At 42.1% G+C, this 23,905-nt stretch overlaps 2 protein-coding genes across 8 annotated transcripts in view; one reads left to right on the forward strand and one right to left on the reverse strand.

Moving 5' to 3' along the window:
- The window catches only part of RAP1GDS1 (Rap1 GTPase-GDP dissociation stimulator 1), a 106,839-nt gene extending 95,209 nt beyond the window's left edge, over positions 1-11,630 (forward strand). For 4 of the 5 annotated variants that reach the window (XM_067297537.1, XM_067297538.1, XM_067297539.1 and 1 more), the window contains 5 exons: positions 941-1,066; positions 2,078-2,217; positions 5,575-5,701; positions 7,174-7,302; positions 10,949-11,630. In XM_067297537.1, coding sequence (XP_067153638.1) covers positions 941-1,066; positions 2,078-2,217; positions 5,575-5,701; positions 7,174-7,302; positions 10,949-11,076 — 650 coding nt within the window. In that variant the 3' untranslated portion in view covers positions 11,077-11,630. The remainder of the gene's footprint in view (positions 1-940; positions 1,067-2,077; positions 2,218-5,574; positions 5,702-7,173; positions 7,303-10,948) is intronic. The other variant, XM_067297540.1, reaches the window with a different exon arrangement.
- A 7,357-nt stretch (positions 11,631-18,987) lies between these two features.
- Positions 18,988-23,905, reverse strand: part of TSPAN5 (tetraspanin 5) — an 86,512-nt gene continuing 81,594 nt past the window's right edge. For 2 of the 3 annotated variants that reach the window (XM_067297542.1, XM_067297544.1), the window contains 3 exons: positions 21,889-21,936; positions 21,650-21,766; positions 18,988-21,079 (listed from right to left, as the gene is read on the reverse strand). In XM_067297542.1, coding sequence (XP_067153643.1) covers positions 21,014-21,079; positions 21,650-21,766; positions 21,889-21,936 — 231 coding nt within the window. In that variant the 3' untranslated portion in view covers positions 18,988-21,013. The remainder of the gene's footprint in view (positions 21,080-21,649; positions 21,767-21,888; positions 21,937-23,905) is intronic. The other variant, XM_067297543.1, reaches the window with a different exon arrangement.

Below are 23,905 nucleotides of genomic sequence, written 5' to 3' on the forward strand. Positions count from 1 at the left end.
ATACTTGCATATGCTTGCTAGTACCATGCCAAAAATAACTTTCATCCCTTTAACCTTATTTTAGTATTTGCAGTCTTGAAAAACACAAACTGTCTAAAAATGACCATGCATACCTACTAAATCCATACAACTTTAACATTACACTGTTTGCTTACCTTTCTCAGGTGAGTAATTCCTCCCTGTAGCCTGTACTCAGGAATGTCTGCTTCAAGGCAACATAAATTTAGTGGATATTCATATTACACACACGCAGGAAAAAAAAAGCAAGTAATAACTGGCTCCAGTGAGGAACTGCTTGATGAACACTATTCTGAGTATGAACTAAACACTTTTTTTCCCCGACTACAACATTGAACCAACCTTGCACCTTACGTATACCAGAGATCTCCATGGAACTGGAAAACTCAGAGCAGTGGATGGGATGAAAAGCAATTTAGGACACTCTATGAGGTCCGCATGCTCCAGACATGTCAGTCCACAGCGTTGTTTGTATAAAATATTGGAACTGGGCAAGAGGTTGCTATACTCATAGGTCACTTTAGTTCCTTCCCTTACATGAAATAAAAGAATGATGCTGAGAATCAGAGAGGTTACCTTGTATTTTGGGGTGCAAGTACTAGCCTGTGCTTCTGCTAGGTGCATTTTGTGGGGAAATCCTTTCCTAGAGCCAGATGGAGAAAACTAGCCATCAGTTCACGTTCAGGCCAAACACTAGAAATTAGATGTGCGCGCTAGGACAAAGCCCCTCATTTCACACACACGTCTTAGCAACTGTAACATTTTTCTACAATTCAGTATTGTCAGCACACACTCATGTCCTGCAGTCTGTGTTCACAAGCTATTTTTCAGACTGCGTGCAAAAAGTTGCTTCCAGACTGTCTTGGAAACAAAGTGCATCTTTATAAAATGTTGAGATCATCTCTGTTCTTTATTCATGCAGTTGTAAATAAGGCTAAGATGCTATCAGCTGGTGTTGCAGAAGCGGTATTGAAATTTCTCAGATCCGAGATGCCCCCTGTTCAATTCAAGCTGCTGGGAACATTAAGAATGTTAATAGATGCACAAGGTAAAAATAAACTGTTCTCTATGTTAAGTGATTCTCTTTGGTTCAGTCTGTGATATGCTGTTAAGATTCCTACAAGAGAGTAGCAGGGCTTTTTTAAATTTTATTCCTGAAGTCTTGGAATAAATCTAATACATATGCAAAGTGAGAGAAATGTGGGCTGATTTTTATTTTGTCTTTTTTAGAACTTCTGAATTGACTGCCAGGGACCCTCGGAATAGGTTTTATATGCTTATTTACTGCTGTACTTCAGAACTCTTCTACAATGTCACATTATGAGTATGTACTTAGGCACAGGTGTTTTAAGCTACCGCTCCCCGTTGTGCAGTTCACTTTCTGCATTTCCTCTGTCCCTAGCTTCTTGGAACAGGCAAATGTGGTTGTTAATTGATAAACTGCAATTTCAAGATACACAAGTTCAGTTTTGTAGCTTATTCTGTACTTCAGGTGAGGATAAATAAAATAGGAAAGTTGCAATATGTTGTAAAATTAGAAATCTGCTACACAAGGGTAATTTGCTACTGGGATCACTTAGCAGATATTTATCTTTGAGTCAGTACAGCAGATTTTTTCAAAAAATCCATTCCAATTCTAGCACAGCTATTGGATGTGAAATAGAAATTCCCTGAAGAAGTGTATATGACCGAGGGTTTGCAAAACCTAATCTAACTGACCAGAGTGGTACCTTGTGCTTTTAAACTTTGAAGAGAGCTCTTGGGGGAGCGCAGTATCACCCTTATTTGCCCTACTGTTAGTCAGTGCACAAGTCTCTTTAACTGGGCTGATCAGTTGTTTTTGGAAACTGGGTTTTGAACACTTTTGTGTTTTGTTTCCATTTTGACTTTTGGCTTTACTTGCTTGCGTGCAGCCTAGCTGTTCCTCACCGTTAGTGCAGGCGAGCTAAGTTCTGCTTAACAGTCTCCTCCTAGTTTGTAACTTTCAGCACGTTTTTCTAGCACGTGCTAAAAAAAATGACAACTTTTCTGTTGTGTTGTTGGCTCTGGCGACATGTAGCAGAAGCAGCTGAACAGCTGGGAAGGAACGTAAAGCTGGTGGAACGCCTGGTGGAATGGTGCGAAGCCAAGGACCACGCGGGGGTGATGGGAGAGTCCAACAGGCTACTTTCCGCACTTATACGGCACAGCAAATCAAAAGTAAGTTAGTGGTGGAAAGGGTCAGCTTGTAGAAACTAAGAGTTACCTCTGCACTTAATATTGCTGATAACAGCAGCCTGCAATTATTTAAGCCTTCTAGAGAGCTGGGTTGGTTAATTCACATGCCGCATGTCCTGTGACACAGAGACCTGTCAATGGGACACAAGCACCACGTTTAAAAACTCACTTGAATTACGTAGTTAAAAAAGTAAAAACAAAGCAAAACTTAATTTCAGAGTTGAAGGCCAGTTAAAGGATCACTGCCAGGGTTAAATCTTGACTCACTTCTATTTGCATTGTACCCTGTAAAAGTTCAACAGGGCACATTTTCTACTTTTTTGATGCCGATGTTTATGAAGACTCGTTGCATTCATTTTATATAAATATATATGAAAATCATAACAATTACGGAGATCCAGAACTAGTCTGCCCCCACACACTCTTCACACGCCACACTGCAGAGTTTTACAGTTCTAAGGGATCATTAGAAATGATCGTTTATTCTGAAGTCCATCAGAAGCTTTCCTGTACATGCGCGAAGGTGTTACACTAAGAGAAGCTGTGGGACAAATGAGTCCTGTCTCTCCCGTCACCTTCGCAGCAACCAAGTGCCTTCACACACACAGTCATAATCTGCCGTCCTGCTCAAGGGAGTAGTCGGCCAAACGGGGCCTAAGGAGAGACAAATGCATCTCCTCTGGAAAAAAGCTCTTCCTTATTCCAGGCCCAGGCTTTATCACTTACTTAGCGAGTGCACCGATAAGAACACAGGCTGCCTGACTGAGCTTAATACTAAATGTGATTTAGAAAACTCAGACTTTATCAATGACCTTTTCATTCATGCATGGCATTTGCTAAGTGCAAAACATATACTCTGGACCTGATCTATACTGAGCCTGTCCAAAACAAAATCAACATCAGCAGGACTTAGCAGGGGGTTTAACATCTTTGCAGGTTTCTAATATAACTTTCTCCTTCTCCATTCTCTGTTTCACATTCAGGCTCTGAACCTGATCAGTTTTCATTTTTTTCCACTCTCCAAATTATAATTTTTTTTCCTCACTCCATGAGCTGTGTGTATAGATGGTATAAAAAGCCACAGAAATATGAGGTTTTAATCAAAATGCTCTACAAGATGAGAGGATTCAATCCTAATTGTAGAGATACTATTGACAGCATGAAACAGATATTAATGTACAACTTAGCAAAATGAGCACAAATAAACTTCTCTGTGGTTTAGGTACTTCTAGAGGACACTTCATTGGGAGGAAAAAAAAACTTACAGGTGGGGGGGGTCATGGGATTTATTTTAATGCTTTTACTGCCCTCTAGGTTTGGATACAGGCACAACTGTATGGTTCTTTACTGCACATTAAATTTACATTCATTTTTAAATCTAAAAGCCTATAAAGTATTTTGAGTAATATTTACAAAGGCAACAGTGATTTGGAAAACTTGTATCCCATTCTAAAAAATGGCTAAGGCACTTGCGAGTTAAGCCTCACTAGCACCAAACCCAGCAGCTGACATCTCCCTCGTCTATGTGATGCTGCCTTTTAGAGGGTGATGTTCACCTACAGAATCATGAGGATTATGACTTTAAAGGTGCTGACTGGTTGCAAGGCTTTGCAAAATTCCCACCAACTCCACTAGAAATTAGTGGCTCCCAGAGTATTCCAGGAAATCTCAAAAATATTTTGCTTGGTAGTTCTGCCAGAAAAAATCCAAATAATAAGAAACACCATTGCAAGTAAGGAAAAATATGAGAACATTTACATGCTTGCACACATCATGTCATTCAGAAAAAATAAAGATTTTTTTTTTAAATGTGAAATTCTTGAGTCATAAGGACATGATTTGTGCCACATGCATCTTCAGCATGATTATTTAAGAGCATTTCGGCATTCAAGGATTATGATGTATCATGTTTGTTTCCTTGCACAGAGAACATCACTGCATCGTCTGTGCAAGCACTGGAACAGAAATCATTCTAAACACAGGCATCAGTTAATGAGTTTTGGCTTGTGGTTGGAAATAGAAAGGGATGTGTGCTTTAAAGTGAAATTAAGCAAGAAGATTAAAAATTTAAATCGAGTCTTATTTGAAAAAAAGAGCTAGGTTTTCAAAACTTTGTGCATCCATGAACTAACAAAAAAAAATTTGCTTGGGCAACTGCCCTTTGGCGTGCAAAGCCACCCAATTTTCATGCCAACATTGTGCTAATATTTTGCACACAAAGGTGAAAATAGCTGATAGATAACGTAGACTACTTCCTCTAACAGCTGCTTTCTTCCCTCTGTTCTGCTTTTGGTTTGGATGACATCGATTATACAAGTCCTTGTGGGAAAAAAAGATATCACAGCAAAAGATTGGGAATACCTTAAGAAAAAGCATTTCGGTGCAAATTTAACTTTTCTTATGTGGCAGATGATTAACAAATAATCAGAGACCTACAGACACCAGAAATCTTTATCCGTCCCTCATTACTAATGTAAGGTGGATCAAATTTTGGACCTCAAAACAGAATCCCATTTGAATATTTGTGACTGCTTTAAAGTCATTTAAGCCAGTCAGCATTTTCATTCCCTAGGTCTTGGGCAACATTTCATTTTAATTTCTGGCTTTAGAACAAAAACTAACACATCAGTATCTCACAATTGTCCTTTCCTAACCTGCCTCTATTTGAGGCAAAATTCCAAAATACTTCAAGAAATCACTGGTCATTTTCCTGCCTGTTCTTTAGCTTTTCTAAAAATCTTTTTTTTAGTACACAGTTTATATTACTTAGTAAGCTGTAATAGTTTGTAATCTTACCTCTCTGACCATCTCGAAGAAACTCAGAAAATCCCAAGACAGGTGGAGCATCTGATAACTGGGAGTGGGGAGCCTGGATACCAACTGCACTAAAACTATGTTCTCATATATCTTAATCCCAAATATAAGGTATGTTGGGTGGTTTTGATAAACTGCTCTCAACATCACACCAAAAAGAAGGGAAAACTAATCGTCTTTTAACACCTGCTGACTTCCAATGGAGCAAAGAGTTTGGCTGGGTGAGGCTAGATCAGCGTGCCGTGACAACCGGAGTTATACAGGGTAACCTGGAGAAGAGCTAGCTACGCGTGTCCTAACTTAAACATTTGTTGGAGTGGTTTAACAGGTTGTATTTTATAATTACAGAGTAACAGCAGATGATTTGTAGGCACACATGCACATACATTTATGTATAAAGTGATCAGATACACATATACCCGACGAGCATCCTTACCTAAGCATAACACAGCGTCTGTGACAACTGTGTTGGCCTGGTTTGTATGCAACGCAGAATTTTTTTCATTTCTGTGCCATTTATTTTAGGATGTAATTAGGACCATTGTACAGAGCGGTGGCATCAAGCATTTAGTAACCATGGCAACCAGCGAGCACGTAATAATGCAAAACGAAGCCCTCGTCGCCCTGGCGCTAATAGCGGCGTTAGAACTGGGTGAGTATCGCAGCAGTTCGCTCGACCTGTCTTGAGGCTGCGCCCAAAAGAGCCCCTACAGGGAGAAGTGTGCAAGTTAAATTCGGATATGAGAACAGCTAACCTCTCATCCCCCTGCCTTTCAGTAGCATGGAATACATGGTAATACGTGCATAGGCAGGGGCAGGCAATAGGCTTATACAGAAAACTGGAGTTTCCTGGTCATGCAATATTTGCTTCATCGTTCTGGTAAGTGATCACATGATCTAGAAGGGCCCCCTTAACATAACTTTCAGATTTTAGGTAAAATCCAACTGGCTATGAGTTAAAAAAAATCATGATCTTATTAGGTTCTCATAATGTTTGCTCTGCACTTACCAAGCCGTGATCATCCTGGAAGACCACAGGACCATGTTCACAGTCCTCCTTCACAGCCTGGAGACCACATGACCCTTCCAAAACAGGATTTCTGACCTAGGCAGGATGCTGATTTAGCGGGCAGGTTTTTGTATGACCTAGGTCTGCATACACATGTGTACACGTCTAAACCCCTTTTGAGAGGGCTCAAAGTAAAGCTTTCAACTACCTGACCAGTAAGAGTTAGAGAACACATGCAGAGGTGGATAATGCCCCCAAAATGTCTTATTTTATTAAATTCCACAGAAATAGATGCAAGAGACTACCTTAAAGGCAGAGATGATTAAAAGTCTCGACCTGCCTGCGTAATAGCTCAGTTTACCAGACAAGGGCTAGCTGGACAACAGGAGGGGGTTGTTTATCCTGTTTGCATGCCGGTTAACTCAGATGAAGAGCCAAACAAGCAACATTAACTGTTTTTGTAGCTGATTTCATCTCCTGTCATCATGTACTAGAGGAATGCTACGTTCAACTTCCCCATCACTGCCAAGGCATCAGGGAATTGTTTTAATTAAAAGGCAAAACGTTCATACTCGCTTGAATCTTCTAACCTGTCTTTATCTTGTCATTAGAAGCTTACAGGTCTTGAGCCTGAATTCAGCATATAACATTTCTTTAAAAACTACAGAAGAAATTACTCACATGCTGTGATCTTGCAGGATTTTTCACAGCTTTACTAATGGACCCTGAGTTCTTTCTACCATGAAATCAAGAATTACTCCATCTGTATTTGCTCAGACAAAACTTCCAAAAAGCAAATTTAGGCATTAGAAGTTTTGAAAGTTTAAATATTGCAGATGTTCGCCTCAGTAGCTAGAAAGCCAGGTGGATTTTCCGCCAAATCACTGCATATTTAAGGTTTCATTTTATCACAATAAACTCTGTGAGGTCCTTTCAAATAGTTGGACTATTTTACATTTTTCTAGCAAGAGCTGTGATTTCTATCAGCATACCATCTAATATACACTTCAGTTTTATGCCAATGAGGCGATTAATGCTTCAAAAGATGGCTAGAACAAAAGAAGTATCAAACCAAGCAGCACTTCCAGATTTACAAATTTTTACTTGTATTTCAGTCACTGCTGAAAAGGATCTTGAAAACGCTCAGCTTGTTCAGATTCTCCACAGACTGCTCTCAGACGACAGGAGTGCTCCAGAAATAAAATACAACTCCATGGTGCTGATCTGTGCCCTTATAGGATCTGGTGAGTATTCAGAAGGGCCCTGCTTTCCTAAAAGATTTAAATATTTAAACTTAGTTCTCTCTTTTTAGCCTGAACATAGAGTCTATGCAAATGTACTCAGAGGTGGGTTCTCATTTCACAGTGACTATGCACAGAATAGTTCAATTTATTATGACATATTCTTCACTTAATAGTTGCAAGAGAAAGAGGCTATTTATTCAACTTTGGATGATATTAACTGCAGAAATTGGACTCTGGCTTCTGCGGGATGCAGAGAGCTCTTAAATTTCCACTGACAGACAAATGAAATGGAGGCAATGAAAGGCATTCAAAACTGTACAGGATCAGGCTCTCTATGCAAATACACAGATGACAAGAACTTAATTTGCACCTTTAGCTGTGAGCTCCCTGTAATTTGTTGTGGTGGTTTTCTTGTCAGCCTACTCACAAAGTAAAATTAGGTGAAGGAGAAAGGAAGTTTGCAAGGAGCCTCCTGACTTCTAGCTTCAAATAACAAGAATGGCAAGGAGTAAAAAAAAATACAGTATTTGGGGGGACAGACACACGCAAATCAGTACTTAGAGCAGCGTGTAGGCTATAGTCCTGCTTTAGGAGGGCTCCTCGCTTACCTTCTCGGGCGCTCTGAAAGGCGAGCAGAACGTGCTCCAGCACGTGCCAGTGCTGGGCACTGCCAGCTGCCTTCTTCCCAAGCGAACCCTCTTCTAAAGGTCCGGTTGTTTTCAGGACTGTGAAATAAGCTATGGTTTGGATTGCAGCCTCCCACCTTTGTGTGGGCAAACAGGGAAAAACAAAAAGGAGCAAGCTATCATGGAGAAATTTGGTTTCTACCCTAAGGATTCACAAAGTGGCTCAATTTGTTTTAGTGTTTTTAAAAATATATATTTAATCTGTGGGAGGAGAGCAAGTTTCGGCCCAGAAAGGTTTCCATTTCAGAAATGTACAAACAACTAAGATGACAGAGAAAAAAAAACTGGCTTAAGTACAAAAGACGGGCGCTCCAAGCCTGTCTGCACACAACTTGCCAAGTGCAAAACAATCAAAGATTGTCTGGAGGTGAGTTTACAGCAATTCAATTGAATAAAGATTATCTTAGCTAAGTGCATGCTGTCTCTGTAAGCAAAGTTATCTTTTGTAACTACATTGGTCACCATGACTAGCGTAACTGTAACTCTGGTAGTCCTTACTACCAGGCTAGTGAATGCTCTATTACTGCCAGCTTACAGAAGCCAAATTACAGTTTTTAGAGCAGCATATACATCTCAGTGTACAAAAAAGTGCTCCAAATTTTATAGCAAGCCTCAAATGTTTACTGTTTTTAATATTTAGATGTTGAGATGTATCATTTATTTTTTCTGGCAACCTTTTTAAGTCTTTTTGTGCTAGTAGTAAACTGTCCCTTTCAGCATAGAAGTTTCCCCTTTGCATCACGGTGATGTTTTCTTGGGTATTCCTGTTGCTTCCAACTAAAATAATAGTCCTCAAATTCTGCTTGACAGTTGTATTTTCACTTCTCTGGTTCTTGTCACCTGGAAGATTGACAGTTAAAGTCAAATAACTCTCTTTATGCCACTAGATTAAGGAACTGTCTCGTTTTAGGTTTTTTCAGGGTTATCGAGCTGTTCAGCCTGACAGCATGCTACAGCCTTTGCCTAGATGTGATGTTTCTTAGCCTTCTCTCCATCTCTTAGGGAGCAGCCGGCACCTTACTGCAATACCCAGCCGTAACGTCAGGGCACAGCACCTGGCTGAGCCAGCCAAGCTCAGCCCTGCTCCCTGATGAACAGACCCGTAAGCTAGCCATTACACAGGAATAATTGAGCAACCCTGGTATTAACTTTTAAAATCATGTTAAAAAAAAATTTACTTCTGTGGGAGAGACTGCAAAGAGCAAAGCCTGTTTGCACTATGAGTATATGAAAATACACGTCCCGCAGCTTTGTTGCCTCTAAGTTCATTTCACCGCTGTCTCCACACACAATCCACAGACATCGTTTATATTTACAAAGTTTCCATATTCTCCTGTAAATAGACCTGTGTAGCTATTTTAAAGTAACTGACCACAAGAACAATATAGTTCATAAAGGTTAGAAGCGGTTGCGTTGTTTTAGTTCTTGTTAATTCTGCAGTGAATGCTGTTGAACTATCCTTTACTACCGGGCAGCTGACATCACCTTTAACTTGATAGCACCAACAGTTGTGCGTTAGCAGTAAAAAAAACAAACAAACAAAAAAACCAATGTGTTTTTGTCATCTGGAAGTTGCTGTTGCAGCTGAGTGAATACATGGAAAGAGGGAAGAATGAGGACAACAGAAAACAGAAATGTGTAACTTAATCAGCAGAAGTAGAGCATCCATAGCTAGCACAGTCACTGCTATGTGTGAGGGCCCCAGGAATCCAAATGTTAAGCAGAAATATTCAGCCACTACAAAGCAGTAAGTTCCTGAAAGTCAGTTTAGTAACACCTGCTTAAACACGATGGTATCTCAGAAGGAGAACGAAGGCAGAATATGCTTACAACACAGTAGAATAACCCCGACAGCTTCACCGAAACCGCTCAGGCCATGAGGGTTCCCGGGTGCACAGCTGTGGCTCTTTGCTCTCACACAGCAGGGGTTAAATTGTGCAGGAAAACTGAAAACATGGACAAGAAAGTAGGAAGGGAAACAAATGTCACTAAAAGTTTGTTGTAAGGAAGAGTAGTAAATGTGCACAGCATACAGCAGAGCTAATCTGAAGCAGAGAGTCGGGATCCCTCCTGGGACACGCAGGGGTCAGGCCCCCGGCAGCACCTGGGAAGCAGAAATACATGCAGATGCTTGTTACTGATTTGGAGTTCACTATAACAGCCTAGACAATCCAAAGCAGTTGGGTTAGGTCTAAGCATGCGATGCCTACAGCACGTGGCCTCAAGAAAACCCATCACATTTTCAAAGAAATATTGCATCAGCTCTGTGAGTTGTTCCCAAGCTTTGACACACAGTACAGTGCAATCCAGGGTCAGGAAACAAGAGACTTTCAGCTTCAAGTAAAAACCTAAATGCTGTATATATATATATCCACAGCACGGTGTATTGCCAAATGTGTTTGTAACAATTTCAGAGCTGAAGTATAGGTGGGGACAGCTAACAGTGGTGATGTGTCCATTAAAGAACTACATTAAAGAACTATTTTCACCCTCTTCACACTCCTACACAAACATCCAGGTAGCAGCTGATTTGATACAGGTGAACTACACAGTGAGTCTTACAGGCAAGCTCACCTGCTTGGTCTAACTATTTTAAGGAATAAGGCACAAGAAAGGGTTTCATGAAAAATACTTCCTAAGCATCTATTTTGGAAGGCAGTTCAGGTGGATTTTCGTAACCACAACGCAGCAGCTTCATCCTTCCCTCTCTACCCAAAATCCCTGGAGCTTGCACATGCCCTGTATATTACGGATCTAGATGCTGGAGAGTTCCCCCCACCCTCAAAAGCAATTCAAAAAGTTAATAACATTGTGTGTGCCCACATGCATTTGTGTGCCCATATGCGTACATAGTTCCAGGGTATCATTGAGTAGAACAAGTTTCTTGCAATCACCAAACCTTTCCGTTCTTGCGCCCGTCTCATACCAAGAGCTATTTCTTTTACTATTTCTTTTTCCAGAACCCCTTCAGAAGGAAGTGCAGAGCATGGCATTTCTAGAAGTGGTATCAAAACTCCGCAGCCATGAGAACAAAACTGTGGCCCAGCAGGCCTCGCTAACAGAGCAGAGACTTGCCGTGGAAAGCTGAGAAAGGTCTCTCGTGTTCACAGCATCCCATCACAGAGTTCACCTTTGTCCTCCGTCGTGCTGCCGCTCCTGCTGTGTTTTCCACTGTATCACTCGTGCATGCGTGTAATGTTCCCACACCAATTGATGAACTGCTGTAGGTACCCGTCCAAAAAGATTTCTAAAAATCCATAGGTGGTGTTCACATGAACCTGTCAGAAACAAGTCTCCACCCATAACTGTTCTACTTGTATTCTTGTTGCTTGGGCCACATAGTAGAATGTGCATGTTGTAGTCCTATGATGATGTAAAAGTGGTACTACACAATGAATCTTTCCTCACACCCCCTAACTGCATAACAATGTGCTACTAAATTAGGGATAATACAAGATGCAGCAAGTCCAGGCTAGAGGGCTGGTTATAGGATTAAGAAGTAAATCTAGCTCCATTTTTGGTGCTTTGGAGATGCAGGTTTGAATGCAATGTACTTTGCTGGTCATTCACTGGTCTTGCCTATTAATGTCAAACTCGTGGTACCTAGAGGTAACAAATAAAAATTTCAGTGCTCTCACTTTATCCCGTGGTTTGTCCTTTTTTGTTTTCAAATGCAGAAGCAGTGACTGCACCACCATGCACTTGCAAGGAGCTTTTTTTCATTCCTGGCTCTGGCCCCGATGCAGCCTCTCTCTTTCAGTAGAGAGAAATACAAAGAAAACAATTTCAAGCCCCTTTCACTGGAGCAAACTCAAATAGGGCCACTGGGTGGTTTAACAATCATGTGGGCTTTCACAAGAATATGCTGTACAATCCTTATCCCATAAAGCCACACAAGTTTGAGTGCTGTGGGGCTTGCTTCCCCCCCGCCCCAACCCCCTCCTCTTCTTTCCTCTCTCCCCTCTTTTGAAGATGGATTTTTACAGGCATGCCTTGCGGCAATTTTTCGGGAGAACGCCAGCAAGTGAGAAATGTGGCACACAAGAGTCGTCCTCATCTCCTCTCCTAGGTAGGCGAGTTGTGATATTGCCCGTTTAAGCTTCTTGGCCTCACAGCTGCGCTTTTGTAGGTTTGTGACATGACAGCAAGCAAACCAAGAGACAGCTCCTCGGCAAAACAGGGAGCAGCGGGGATGCCAGCTTCCACCAAACGAGCATGGGTTATTTTGGACTGTTTGATACCGTTGCCGAGCTTGATCAAGTCCATAATGCACATACCAAGCTCCTATGAGCTATAACATTTTAAAGTGAGCTGAGCACTCCCAGGACCAAGCTGTTGGCCTCTGAAGTCCCGGGCTCCTTGTTTATCAGCAGAAGAGGCATTCCCAGAAACCAAGCACCCGTGCAATCCCAAGCCCCATGGTCACAAAACACTGCTGTTGACTTGATGAGCTAAAATATTCCCAGAGTCACTTCCCAGTCTCATGAAACCACAGGCTATCCCACTGGACACTCTGAAGGGAAGATGCCAGTCATGATGGGGAACAGAAGTTGTGTATGAAAAGAAATTAGAGACCTTTCTCACATTGCCAGAGTCTAAAAGCTACTAAGACGGTACCAAAACCCAGCAGATGCTACAGGAATATTCCCACAGCAGATCAGATCCCAAGTCCATTTAATCCACTGCCAAAAACTAACTGGCAACAGTACAGTCAGTTTAAAAAAAAAAAAAAAAGCCTCTAGTATTAACTGTACAATAGCCTCTTATTTAAAAAGAAATCCAAGAGACATTTGCTAATAACAGTGCAATAACGCCACAGACTGCAGAGCTGGAGATGCAGACCAGGACCTGGTGACACCGGGTTGTTTGTGCGAGGGGCAGAGCCCTGGCTCTGCTGAAGGCGCCCAGCGTGCCTCAGCCACAGGTCACACTGGGGCCACATGAGCCTGGGTTTTCTGAAGCATGGAGATGATTTCCATGGATTTCAATAGTTTCCAAAACACATTTGAAAGACAACTGCCTGATAACTTACCTGATTCTAGAGTTAGACTCTTTGTTCCCTTTGACACGAGTGTAAACTGCAGGTGTTGGCATAAGCTGACTGTAACAGAAAAACCATGACAATTTATATTCATCTGGTTATCTAACTGGACCTTAGGTTAAGCATTAGCCATATCCTTATCATTAAATTTTTATTAGGGATACCACAGTCACAGCAAGCACATACAAAGGTCAACCCTCATATCCTTTTACTTTCAGGTGGTTTATATGGATGGAATATCAAGTGACCTACATTTCTAGATTAAATCTGTGCTAAACCTATACACAGAAGGAAAGTCTGTATAGGGGTAAAGATGCTTTTTGTCATTAGAAGGAGGTAACTGAAGAGACTGAATCCATCCACACAAATGCTCTGCTGTTCTGGGGCATGCTCAAGCCTGCAGGTCCTTTCTATACTGCTGGTAAATCTGAGCCTCTTTTAATACCGTTTCTCTTATTTCTTCCTCAGATCTAGGGACTTCACCATCACATGCATTTCACCATTCACTCAACTGAAGGCGGCTGAACTGAAATTGATGACAATATTTCTGATTAGATGTTTAGTAGATTGATTACATCTAAGCAAAGCTTGAAATCTGCCGCTCAGGTTATTGTTATGACCAAGATGCTAGACATTAGGCCTTCTCATTTGCCTATTGCTGCAGCAAACCGAGCCAAAATGGACCACAGCTGCCACACTGCATGGGGCAGAAAGGGCAGGCAGTACCTGGCTGGTGTTTCATTTATCTCCATCTGTACGACTTCCACAAGATCCAGCATCTCACCAGTCAGGAAGAAAGCAAGCGCATATCTGTTTACACTTCATAATGTGGAAATGCAATGAAAAATTTCACTTTGGATAAGGCACAAATCCCAACACAGGTTTTGGATTCACCCGACCCAATTGGTTCAAATCGGACCACGAGACCCAGTAAGGGTCATTCATTTCAAAGGTCCCAGAAATGTTAGCTAGCTACAATTTCAAGAAACAATACTCAAGTTTTGTGTACAGAATACAGACAGCTGTTCCTTGTCTCCCCTTCCACTGTGAAAATGGTTTATCCAAGTCTCTCACATCTATTGCACGTTAAAAAGAATTGGGCACTGCCCTGAACTGCGCTTCTTGGTTGATTTTCATTCTCCCCCCTCAAAATGCCTCCACATTTGCATTCTTATTTTGCCAAAAGTCTTTTCCATATCTGGAGATAAACATACACACTTGAAATATGTGAAAGGCCTCTGACCTCTAGTTTGCATAGAGATATGCTTTTAAATTTGTCAAGGAGGCATTTTGTGGACAAAAAGTGTAGCAAAAATGGAGAGGTGCGGTTAGCATGAGGCTTCTAAGCAGATCTCAGCTTGAGGGGTAAAATTAGTTGTAAGTGACAAAAAGTCTGCAACTGGTTTCCACAGGGAAAACACGGTTCAGAATGAGAAGTTCAGAGTGAGAGGCAAAGGAGCATCATTCAAGTCAGCTTTTCTGCAGACTTGCATACTAACCAGACAGGCTGGAGTTTGACAAAAACCAAAACCAAAGTACAGTAGAAGCCCAGGTTTCTGCACAACGCACACTGTTCTTCGGTGTGCCAGGAAGAATGGGGCAGGTGCTGTTTGCTTGCAACTGGACTAGAAAAGAGCATTTACACTTGGGCAGTATGTGATCCATCAGGCCCAGAAGTTGTCACAAGAGGACCGATCGTGGTCATTTGGCACAATTCACCCTGACACTCTGCTCACACCAAACTAATGAACAAAACCAAGAGAAATGGCTCACTGGCTCCCAAGAGTTCACCAAGAAACAGAATTTCTGAAACTCCTGGGAAAAGGCTCTTCCCCAGCCACACTGGCCAGCGCGGAGCTGCAGGCTTGTGCTCTGCACATGTTCCTGACCAAGCCAGGTGCTGCACAGCTGCTCCAACGGGGGTAAACTTTTCCCCTCTTCCACTGTGGGAAGAAAGGTGACCACTACTATGGGTGAAATCAAATCAGGGCACCAACCTCCAGAAAGCATTTAAAACCCCCTTCCACATGGTACAGGAAACTTGCTTTTCAAAGTGCCCCCTGCTAATTATGGTTGCTACTTACAGCAAGATAGTGCAGACGGATGAAATACTGTGTTTTAGAAATACTGAATTAGATTTGCTCCCTCTGAAGTTTGAAATATTGAAAGATGTGCTTTTTCTCTTTTAAACAAGCAGTGCTGAACACCAGCAAATTTACCCTATTTTTGTCTGAGCAATAAAACTAGCCAGCTCACACTGTTTCTGTTTAAAGACATGTCAGCCTTAGTAAAGTGAAATTCCTACCTCCCTTTACAAAAGTTTAATTAAAGCATGGCAAATCGTTATATTCCCTTTGCACTGCTCCCTGCAGAGAAGCAGCTTCCGAACACTTGGAGGTCACTAAAGTGCTGAGGCCGAGAGCTCAACAGCTGGACTACACGGCAGCCCCAGGAGCAGCAGCAACCTGTTGGAAACAAGCAGACAGAGCACATTCGTTAGCCACGGGCTTCCCCCCATCACATGGGGATGGGCTCATCTCATATTAGCTTATTATTTACACTTAAGGACAGCTTCTAGCAGCCTGGAAGCGCATTTGGTGACTAAATTAGAAGACAGGTCTCTACGCTGTATATGAGAGGCTTTGCAATCTTCCCCACCCACTCCCCCATTAGCTTTTGGGGGATTTTCTGGGGACGAGTTTTGCCTGAATGTAACTTTGTACCTTTAATACGAAGTGCTACATCAAGAGTACACATTCACAAGATAATATTTCACACAATTTTATTTATAAAATTGTAATTATCTAACAAATTGCATATAAAATGATTTACTTCAAGTAAATACAGAATACTGCACAACTATTAAAACTATTGTATTGTCCATCGTAAATGTATTAAAACATTCCTAAAAAATGCATCTATTAAAAAACAAAAACCCAAGAACACAAGTAGCATGACCAAGACCACTTTCAATAGCTTAAAATGAATTACCAGTTAGCTGCATTAACTTCCCAAGTATACTCCAGTTACATCCATTGAGATCAGCATGTGATACAATACCACAGTCTAATGCTAAAGATGATACGTATAAGTAATACATATGCACCTGATCTATGCTTTTCTTCTAGACTGAAGATGACCAGTCTGAAATCAGACAGCTAAAGCTCAAGTCAAACTCTACTGGCATGCAGTTCTGTTATAGCAATACTTTCAATCAGTAAGTGTAGTTGGCTTTTACAATCAATTTTACAACTGATTTAAAAAAAAAATAAAAATAAAGGAACACAGGAGAATACATTCGTATAAAAAGGAATGATACACAAAAGGTAAATATCGACACCTTTCCTTATGCCCTAGACGATTCAAGGAGAGAGATCTGCTTGGAACGAATCTGGAACATACTTACCCAAGAGGAGTTTGAGCCGTAAAACCCAAACCCCAATCTCCCCAGAGCTCAAGGTAGCATCAGATCCATCTCTACTATGTACACAGAGTGAAGATGAACGTACGTACAGATGGAGCTTATTCTTAACAGATTCATACTGCAGAAACACAAGAGACAACTAGTAGTGCCGCACTGCTGAACACCTGCTTGGTGCCCACTACCAGTCGCAACACCTATTTTTATACTGTATGTTCACTGTGAAAGATGTTATTTTCCCCCAAATGGCAAAACTGGTTGGTAACAGATCTGAGGAAACAATACGAACAGGGTTTTTTTTGTTTTGTTTACTTTAAACACTTTCATGCCCAATGAGACTCAAGTACAGATAGCTGAAAAAGTTTCAGTGAGAGAAACCAAGCGGGATGGGGGAAGTGGAGCCTTCACAGCTCCGATACCCACTAAGACCTCGTCTCCTCCCTAAGTATTTGCAGGGTGCCATCACCATGCGCCCAGAAGGCGCACGCACAGCAAAAAGGGAAACAGACTTCAAAATCCACACGAGAGTTTCTCTTGCAACCACTGTTAATCAGAAGCAATTTTACCCTGGGCATATCTAAAGAGGTAAAAACACGGATTAATGTTCAGGACAGTAGCAATTCTTAGCACCATGTTTAGCCCTGCCACAAGTGCTGGCGACCTCCCATGATGGGTAGGGAGTGCTGACGCGGACCCTACGTTTTACAGTCCAACGCTTTTCCTAATGCTAAGTAGGCGGCGAAGGAAAAAGGCAAGGGAGGTCCTGCTCCTGCCCCTGCCCCAAGCCCCACGGGAAAGCTGGGGTTTTCCCTTCTGCAGGTGCCAGCTGCAAGTCGGCTGGGGAGACACTAGATGGCAGGCGATTAAAGCACTCCCGGCTCACCCCCGCGGCGAGGCAAAGCCCGAACGACCATCCCGATTAACGCTGATCGGCAAACCCTCACACTGGACACCTTCCATACCAACATAAACACTTGGAGGGTGAATAGCGGTCATGTGCAAGAACAGTTTCATCCGCATGCTACTATTTACATTTCAAACACTATTTACACACCAGAAGGACGGTTAGCCTCCCTCTCCGAGGGGAGAGGAGGCTCGAGGACAGAGCGCCCTTGAGCAACCATCGCCACAGCTTGCAGCTCTAAGGGTCGCCATCCAAGTTAGGGATTTTGAAGCAAAGATCTCTGCTGCTACTGAAACGGACACTCGGACACAGAGAAATTCAAGCATTTGCCCATTAGACTATCCAAAAAAAAAAAAAAAAAAAAGGCTAACAGTAAGAAAGGCCTGTGAGCATGGAGATAACTTGGAAAACAGAGCAGCAAGGACCCACGATGCTCTTCTGAAGGGGATTCGGACATGGCTTCAGGAGCATGGCCACCGCTGAAGCTTTCAGACCACCTCACATACACATTGCCCAGCCAAGGCAGCTGTCTCCTGCTCTGTGATGGGCCAGAAGCCTGACAATGCATTTCTGAACAACTCCCGCACTTGAAAGATAGTTCAACTGACCTCTACACGCGTGTCTACCCTACCACCTCCTAAGGCAGGCTAGAAACTGCCCAGAAGTTACAGTGCCTGCCGTATCTTATTGCTTTAGAAAATGAGCCTGTATAGCCAGCAGTTGTGCTCTAGCTGTAGCTCCTCTGAAGTTTCCGCAGTTTTCTGGAAGAAAGCATGTTTGCATTTGGTAGGCTCTGGGGATAACATCAACTTCCAGGGCCTCCCACGAGTTTTCCAAACGGGACACCTAAGCTGCCGAGTAGATGAGGCATTTCTAAGGGCACACGACCCAGCCTGTAGACAAAAATGTGGGGTTGAAAGGTGCAACATAGGTAGCTAATCCTGAACATTCGGTATGCATCCATCACAAACAATTGTGAAAAATGAGAAAAATAAGAGCATCTTTGGGAGGGAAGGAAGGGAGATATTAGCATCTGCAGCAGTGAAGACAAGCTCTAGAAAAGTTTAAGTCCTTATTTAGTGGTTTTTATAAGAACAGTCAGTCATTCCGGACTCAGCAGAAATGTGGCACGCTTGCGTGCGCACCTGCAAGTAGTGAGAACAAGATCTCCTCACCTCCGAGAGCATTTACCTTCCTATCAGCCTGACCCCGCCAACGGCATTTCCAGCAGACTGGAGCCAGAGAGCAGCGCAACGAGACAAAAGGCCGACCCAGCGCAATTGCAGAAATTCAAGTAGAAAAACACAAGTCACCTTCAGAAGCCCATAGCAGCAGCAGCAGCATTCAAGATCAGTGGCAACAAGGAACGTTTCCGTAACATAGGCTTTTTTCTTTTCCCCCAACTTAAAGTGCTGGGCCACAAACGAACAAGGCTTTTGGGTGGCGGGGCTACTTCCTGAGCCCTGGTTCCCTGATATCTCCCCCCACACCACTTTATAAGAGAGCAGCGATGATCTGCCTGTCCTGCTGCTATCAGGAAAACTGCGTGCCCCCTTTGCGGGGGCGAGGGGGCAAAACGAACACCAGTAACTCCTCAGGCTGAGGAGTGGCTAAGAAAAACATAACACTGAGGTGAGGTGGAACCAACTTTATTAAGGACAGTAAGTTATAATTGCTTTCAAAGGCTTAAAAAAAAAAATTGCTCTGAGTCACAGCTGGACTTTAACAGCAGATACCAAAGGATACGGAGGCTGCCTGCTTCAGAGGCAGGCAGTGGGAGTTCACCAGAGGAGGATGAGGTAACGCGCAAAGCCAGGAGGGCGAGGGACTATCTGCGGCATCCGTGGGACGCCGGCATGCCTACCGCCAGCCTTTGGGGGGGGGAAACGCACGGCCAACTAGAGCACAGAAAGGCAAAACGTGGAAAGGTATATGAACTCGCACGTTTACGAGTCAACGCATTCGTTTTCTCTGCTCCACATACTTGGTCTTAGGAAGCTCATCCCACAAAGATGTTAAACTTCTCACAGAAGGGTGCTGCGCACCCTCGACCCCTGTTCGACCAGAGCAGGAGCCGGCAGCTCACAGCTTTCAGGACTGGTTTAACAGATACTGAGAAGGGTCCTACAATAAGTGAAATTTATACAAAGTGCAATAAAACTACCCAAGCCACAGTTAGATGTGTATGTTCATTATTTGTATAAGAAGAACGGATCACAAACTCTAAGCTGGATGGAGTCTGATCTGATTCTTCTTCCACTGTTTGTGCTTTATTCCAAATTCTACTGTCTTTTGTCCAATTCAAAAGAGACTGTGCCTTGGTTGGTCCTGATCCAAACATCTGGTTTAAAACTTTTATTCCATTGCTTCAAGAAAGCTTTTTGTTGCATTCAGAGCAACAAAAGGGAGACATACTTAGAGAGGATTTTTTTCAATGAAGGTAATCATTTACTCTGGCAAAAGCTGTTCTCTCCAACTTCCAAGGGAAGGGGTATGATCTTTCCATAATCACATGCATTTACCAATAAATAAGTTTGGATTAGACTGTGATTAAAACATATGCACAAATTTAAAGCACTGGAGTGTCACCGATGCTTACTCCACAGCTCATGCAAGTAAAAAAATTAAAGGGGGGGGAGAAAAAGCCTCAGCTAGGAACAGACCAAGGAAATACTTTTAGAGAAGTTTTGCACAAGTATATCAAAGTACTAATATTAGTGAGATCCCCAAATACATTAGGTTACACTAAATTCCAGAGAAACCAAAGATTTAGCCATATCAGATACATATGTTTTGTTTTTTGTTAAGTTAATATATAGTTCATTCTTTGAATAACATTATTCACTTGGACCCAACATCCACACTTTCATACATTTTATACATTTATATTCCATTTTTGCCTTAAGAGGCTGATGCCCTAAGGTATGGCAGCAACCAAAGGTTCTACAACCCTTGTTTGTCAAATATAAAACTCCTTTCCCTTCATACAAGGGTGGAGAAAGGAAGAAAGATGTTGATAAAATTAGGCAATTCTCCCCGCGAGTTTGCCGATTCCAACCTCAAAGTACTACAGAGAGATGGTTGGAAGCTTGTGTAAAAAAAGTTTTCCCTTGTTTTAAAAACAATTTCATTTACTGTACAATAGATGCATAGAAAGTTGCTTCCTGCTTAATGGGTTTAGGCCAGTAGCTATCTTTAGCTGTGAAAACAAGATTGTTCGTTTACAGAGTGGTAAAGAGAGAGACCATCTCAGGAGTATTTGGCAGCTATCAGGAGCTCATGACACACAGAATAAACAGCATATCCACAAACTACAATGCAACTCTGTCCCACCGAATACACCAATTTTAAAAAGTGTCCACATGTTACTCAGGATCAAGAATACAGTAGAGATTCACGGCTCAACAGCTTTCAAACTGGTGGTTTAAAACAAAACAAAAAAAATTGTCAGTGAGCAGCAGATTTTAAGACAGCCCACTCTTCTCTCCCCCACCCCACCAAAGAAACATGAGTTCACTGCAGTATCAGGAACTTGAGACTACTCGGGAGAGAAGGCTTCCCTGTCACCCATGTCCATACAGTTTGGTGTCGGAGTGACACACTGGAGGTTTCAGAGGGTTTCGGTTGTCCAGTGTCTTGTTGTGGTTATTTCAGCAGTTTTACCAGCTGGCTCTGACAGCCTCAATGTCACTAACCAAATTCTGGGCTAAGCATATCCCAAATATCTGAAAGAGATAACAGTTTATTCATTTGGAGCATTGGACAAAGGCCTTTTTATATAGTCAGACTCCTTAGGTTATACAGAACTTTGATATAAAAAACAGCAAAAGGAAGTTAAGAAATTAAATTAGCAATAAGCATTAGCAAAACAAAAAGTACAGAAATACTCCTTTAACGTGTATTTTTTTTATAGTGGAGCTAGGATCCAAGAAACTGAATAGTTCTACAATTGTTTTACAAAAGCAACCGTAGAGGCTTTTTGCTGCTCATTTATACTCCCTGAGAAATAATAGCTCTGTACAGCCTTAAAATCTCTACCTAATCTAGCCCCAATTTAACACAGTATAATTTTTGATCTCTGGACAGTTGAAAAAATATCCCCTACAGATAAAGTGAGATATCTGTTAACACAAAACAAGCATCACGCATTTAGCTCACCTCATTAAAACTACTGACTATTTCTAAAGCTAAACTGACAGCATATTTCCAAGTCTCACAGTCCCTCCCTGCCACCTATGGGTTTTATTTATCTGTTGTTTGCCTACGTAACTCATTACAGGGAAAGCAAGGTTTACCTGCAGTAATGCTATCCCAATGAATATACCAGCAACTATGGTAAGATTGTCCTGCAGCCATTTCTCAAACTGTGGGACACAGCCTTTAGTGTAGATAACAATCTGCTGATCAACTTCCTGCCAAGGACAAGAGGGAAGAAAACAAAGATAATTACATTCAACTATTCCACCACTAGAATAACTTGCTCTTGCAAAAGGGATTCTGATCTTTAAGATATCACATTAAAAGAAATGCTTACTGGTTTTTGCCTTGCATCGTAGCCACACTGAGTGTTAATAACATCTTCCTAGGAGAGAGAGCAAGAGAGAAAGAAAGAGAAGCAAATGAGTGAAGAGAAATGTCTCCAAAACATCCTCTCCCAGCTCTCCAGGCCTGTGGGTTGCAAGACAATCATCCCAACTTTGTTCACCATACTACTTCTAAGAAATTCCTCCCTCCTCCATTCAGCGCCATTGATTTGCAGCAAAAGCCCGCACATATTCAAAAAATGTTCTCAGCTCTTAGGACAGGACACCAAAAAATCCAGCCCTCCACCTGGGTAAATGCCACATTCCAGATGCAAACAGCAGGAAGTCAAAAAAAGGGACTAGGGAACATCTACTTTGAGCAAAAGAACTTTCTGCTGAAAAGGTTTTATCTGAAGATACATACACCAAGACTACTGTTAACATTTTTCAGGGTTCAGTCTGTGCAGCATGAAACAGCATGAAAAGGTGAGAAAGGGCAGTTCCGTTGAGAAACCTGCAAGTTCTTCCAGAGGATGAATGTAGAAATACAGAACCTCGCTCCCTCCCAAAGACTAGAAGGGAAAAAGAAAAAATGGGGATACGTTTTCCTACTGCCTATTCTTTCTTACAGGAGCTTGATGTCTACGGGGAAGGAGTTTCTTCCTACTGCTTCTGATTTAGCACTCTCAAAGCACAGGAAATAATACAGGCTACAATAGATTTTCCCTAGTGAATAAGCACTACCCAGTGGCAACATTTCCAGACTTTTCTTTTTTCCGAAGCTGTTTTTATCCTATATACACAGTTATTCAGGGCAATAAAATGAAGCAACTACTTGAACGATGGCTGCCCAGCCTGCACCCCTGCAATTCTTAGGTTTCTGAGAAAGCTCATATGAAGAGGAAAAGAAACGCTTCCAAATTTCAACAATGAAGCCATCTTAAGACTCTCTTCTGGACATTTTAACTATGAAACACCCCCACAGGTTTCTTAGAGAAAGTCAGCCTGATGGCATATTTGAGAGTGAAAGGGGAATAACGATGGTTTGTTGGCCTGCAGGAAGCATAACTGTGCTTGCTGCATGTGCCCTACCATGTGCCCAAGCTACCACCCCAGCACTAGAGATTCATACTTCTAGTTAATCGTTGATACTTCTTAGTTTCTGAGAGTTTGGGTGTCAGCCATAATGGCAGCAAAATATTAAGTTACTGGCTCACATACTAGCAGTGTGCAGATGAAGGAACTACTCAAAGAAGCCAGAAGACAAGCCAATCTTAGCCAGGTGTACTGAACATTACAAATTAATCAAATTGTGAAGTGAGAAAGTCATCCAGCAGACATTGATTTGACATGGCAGCCATATGAAAAAAATACATCTCCTCCTCTCTGCAGTTAGGGTCCCCTAAGTGTTTTCCCACTTTGCAGGAAGTGCATCAACACATACTGTGCCGCTGCGTCACCAGTTCTGTTGGTTGCATGCTGTCAGCTTCCAAAGTTGGATTCCCTCAACAGGCCTTCAACATTTGAATAATTTGCATCTTTTAATGAGATTAATGCTCCTATTCCAGGATCTGGACTACCAGAGCCACCCACTTCAAGGCTGTAAAGGCAGGTAAGAGTCTAATATATGGATGTAAGCTTTCTCCTTTGTGCTAAATACCTACTTGCCTTGTTAACAAGGCCTTCTGCTTTTAACCTCGGAATTTGTTAACTGAAAGAAAGCACGAAGGACAAAATTGAAATAAGCCAATTTTCCTAGGCCTTGTCTATGCAAGAATTTGGGACATTTTAACTTACTAAACTACAGCAAGGTCAACTATAGGACTCCAAATTCGTTTCAAAGGAGACTTAGCTTAAACTTTTCCCATACTAAAAGCAAGTCCTGTTCAAGAATGCATGCACATAGCTTTTTGCATCAGTCCAACACTGCATGCTAACAAATGGGGCAACTGAACGCAGACCGAATTCACAGTCATGGGACAGTTACTCCTAGGGTTTACCCAGCCCACTGACAAAGGACAAAAATCG

Source organism: Apteryx mantelli, chromosome 5 (genome assembly GCF_036417845.1).
Source record: "Apteryx mantelli isolate bAptMan1 chromosome 5, bAptMan1.hap1, whole genome shotgun sequence".
Taxonomy (NCBI): Eukaryota; Metazoa; Chordata; class Aves; order Apterygiformes; family Apterygidae; genus Apteryx; species Apteryx mantelli.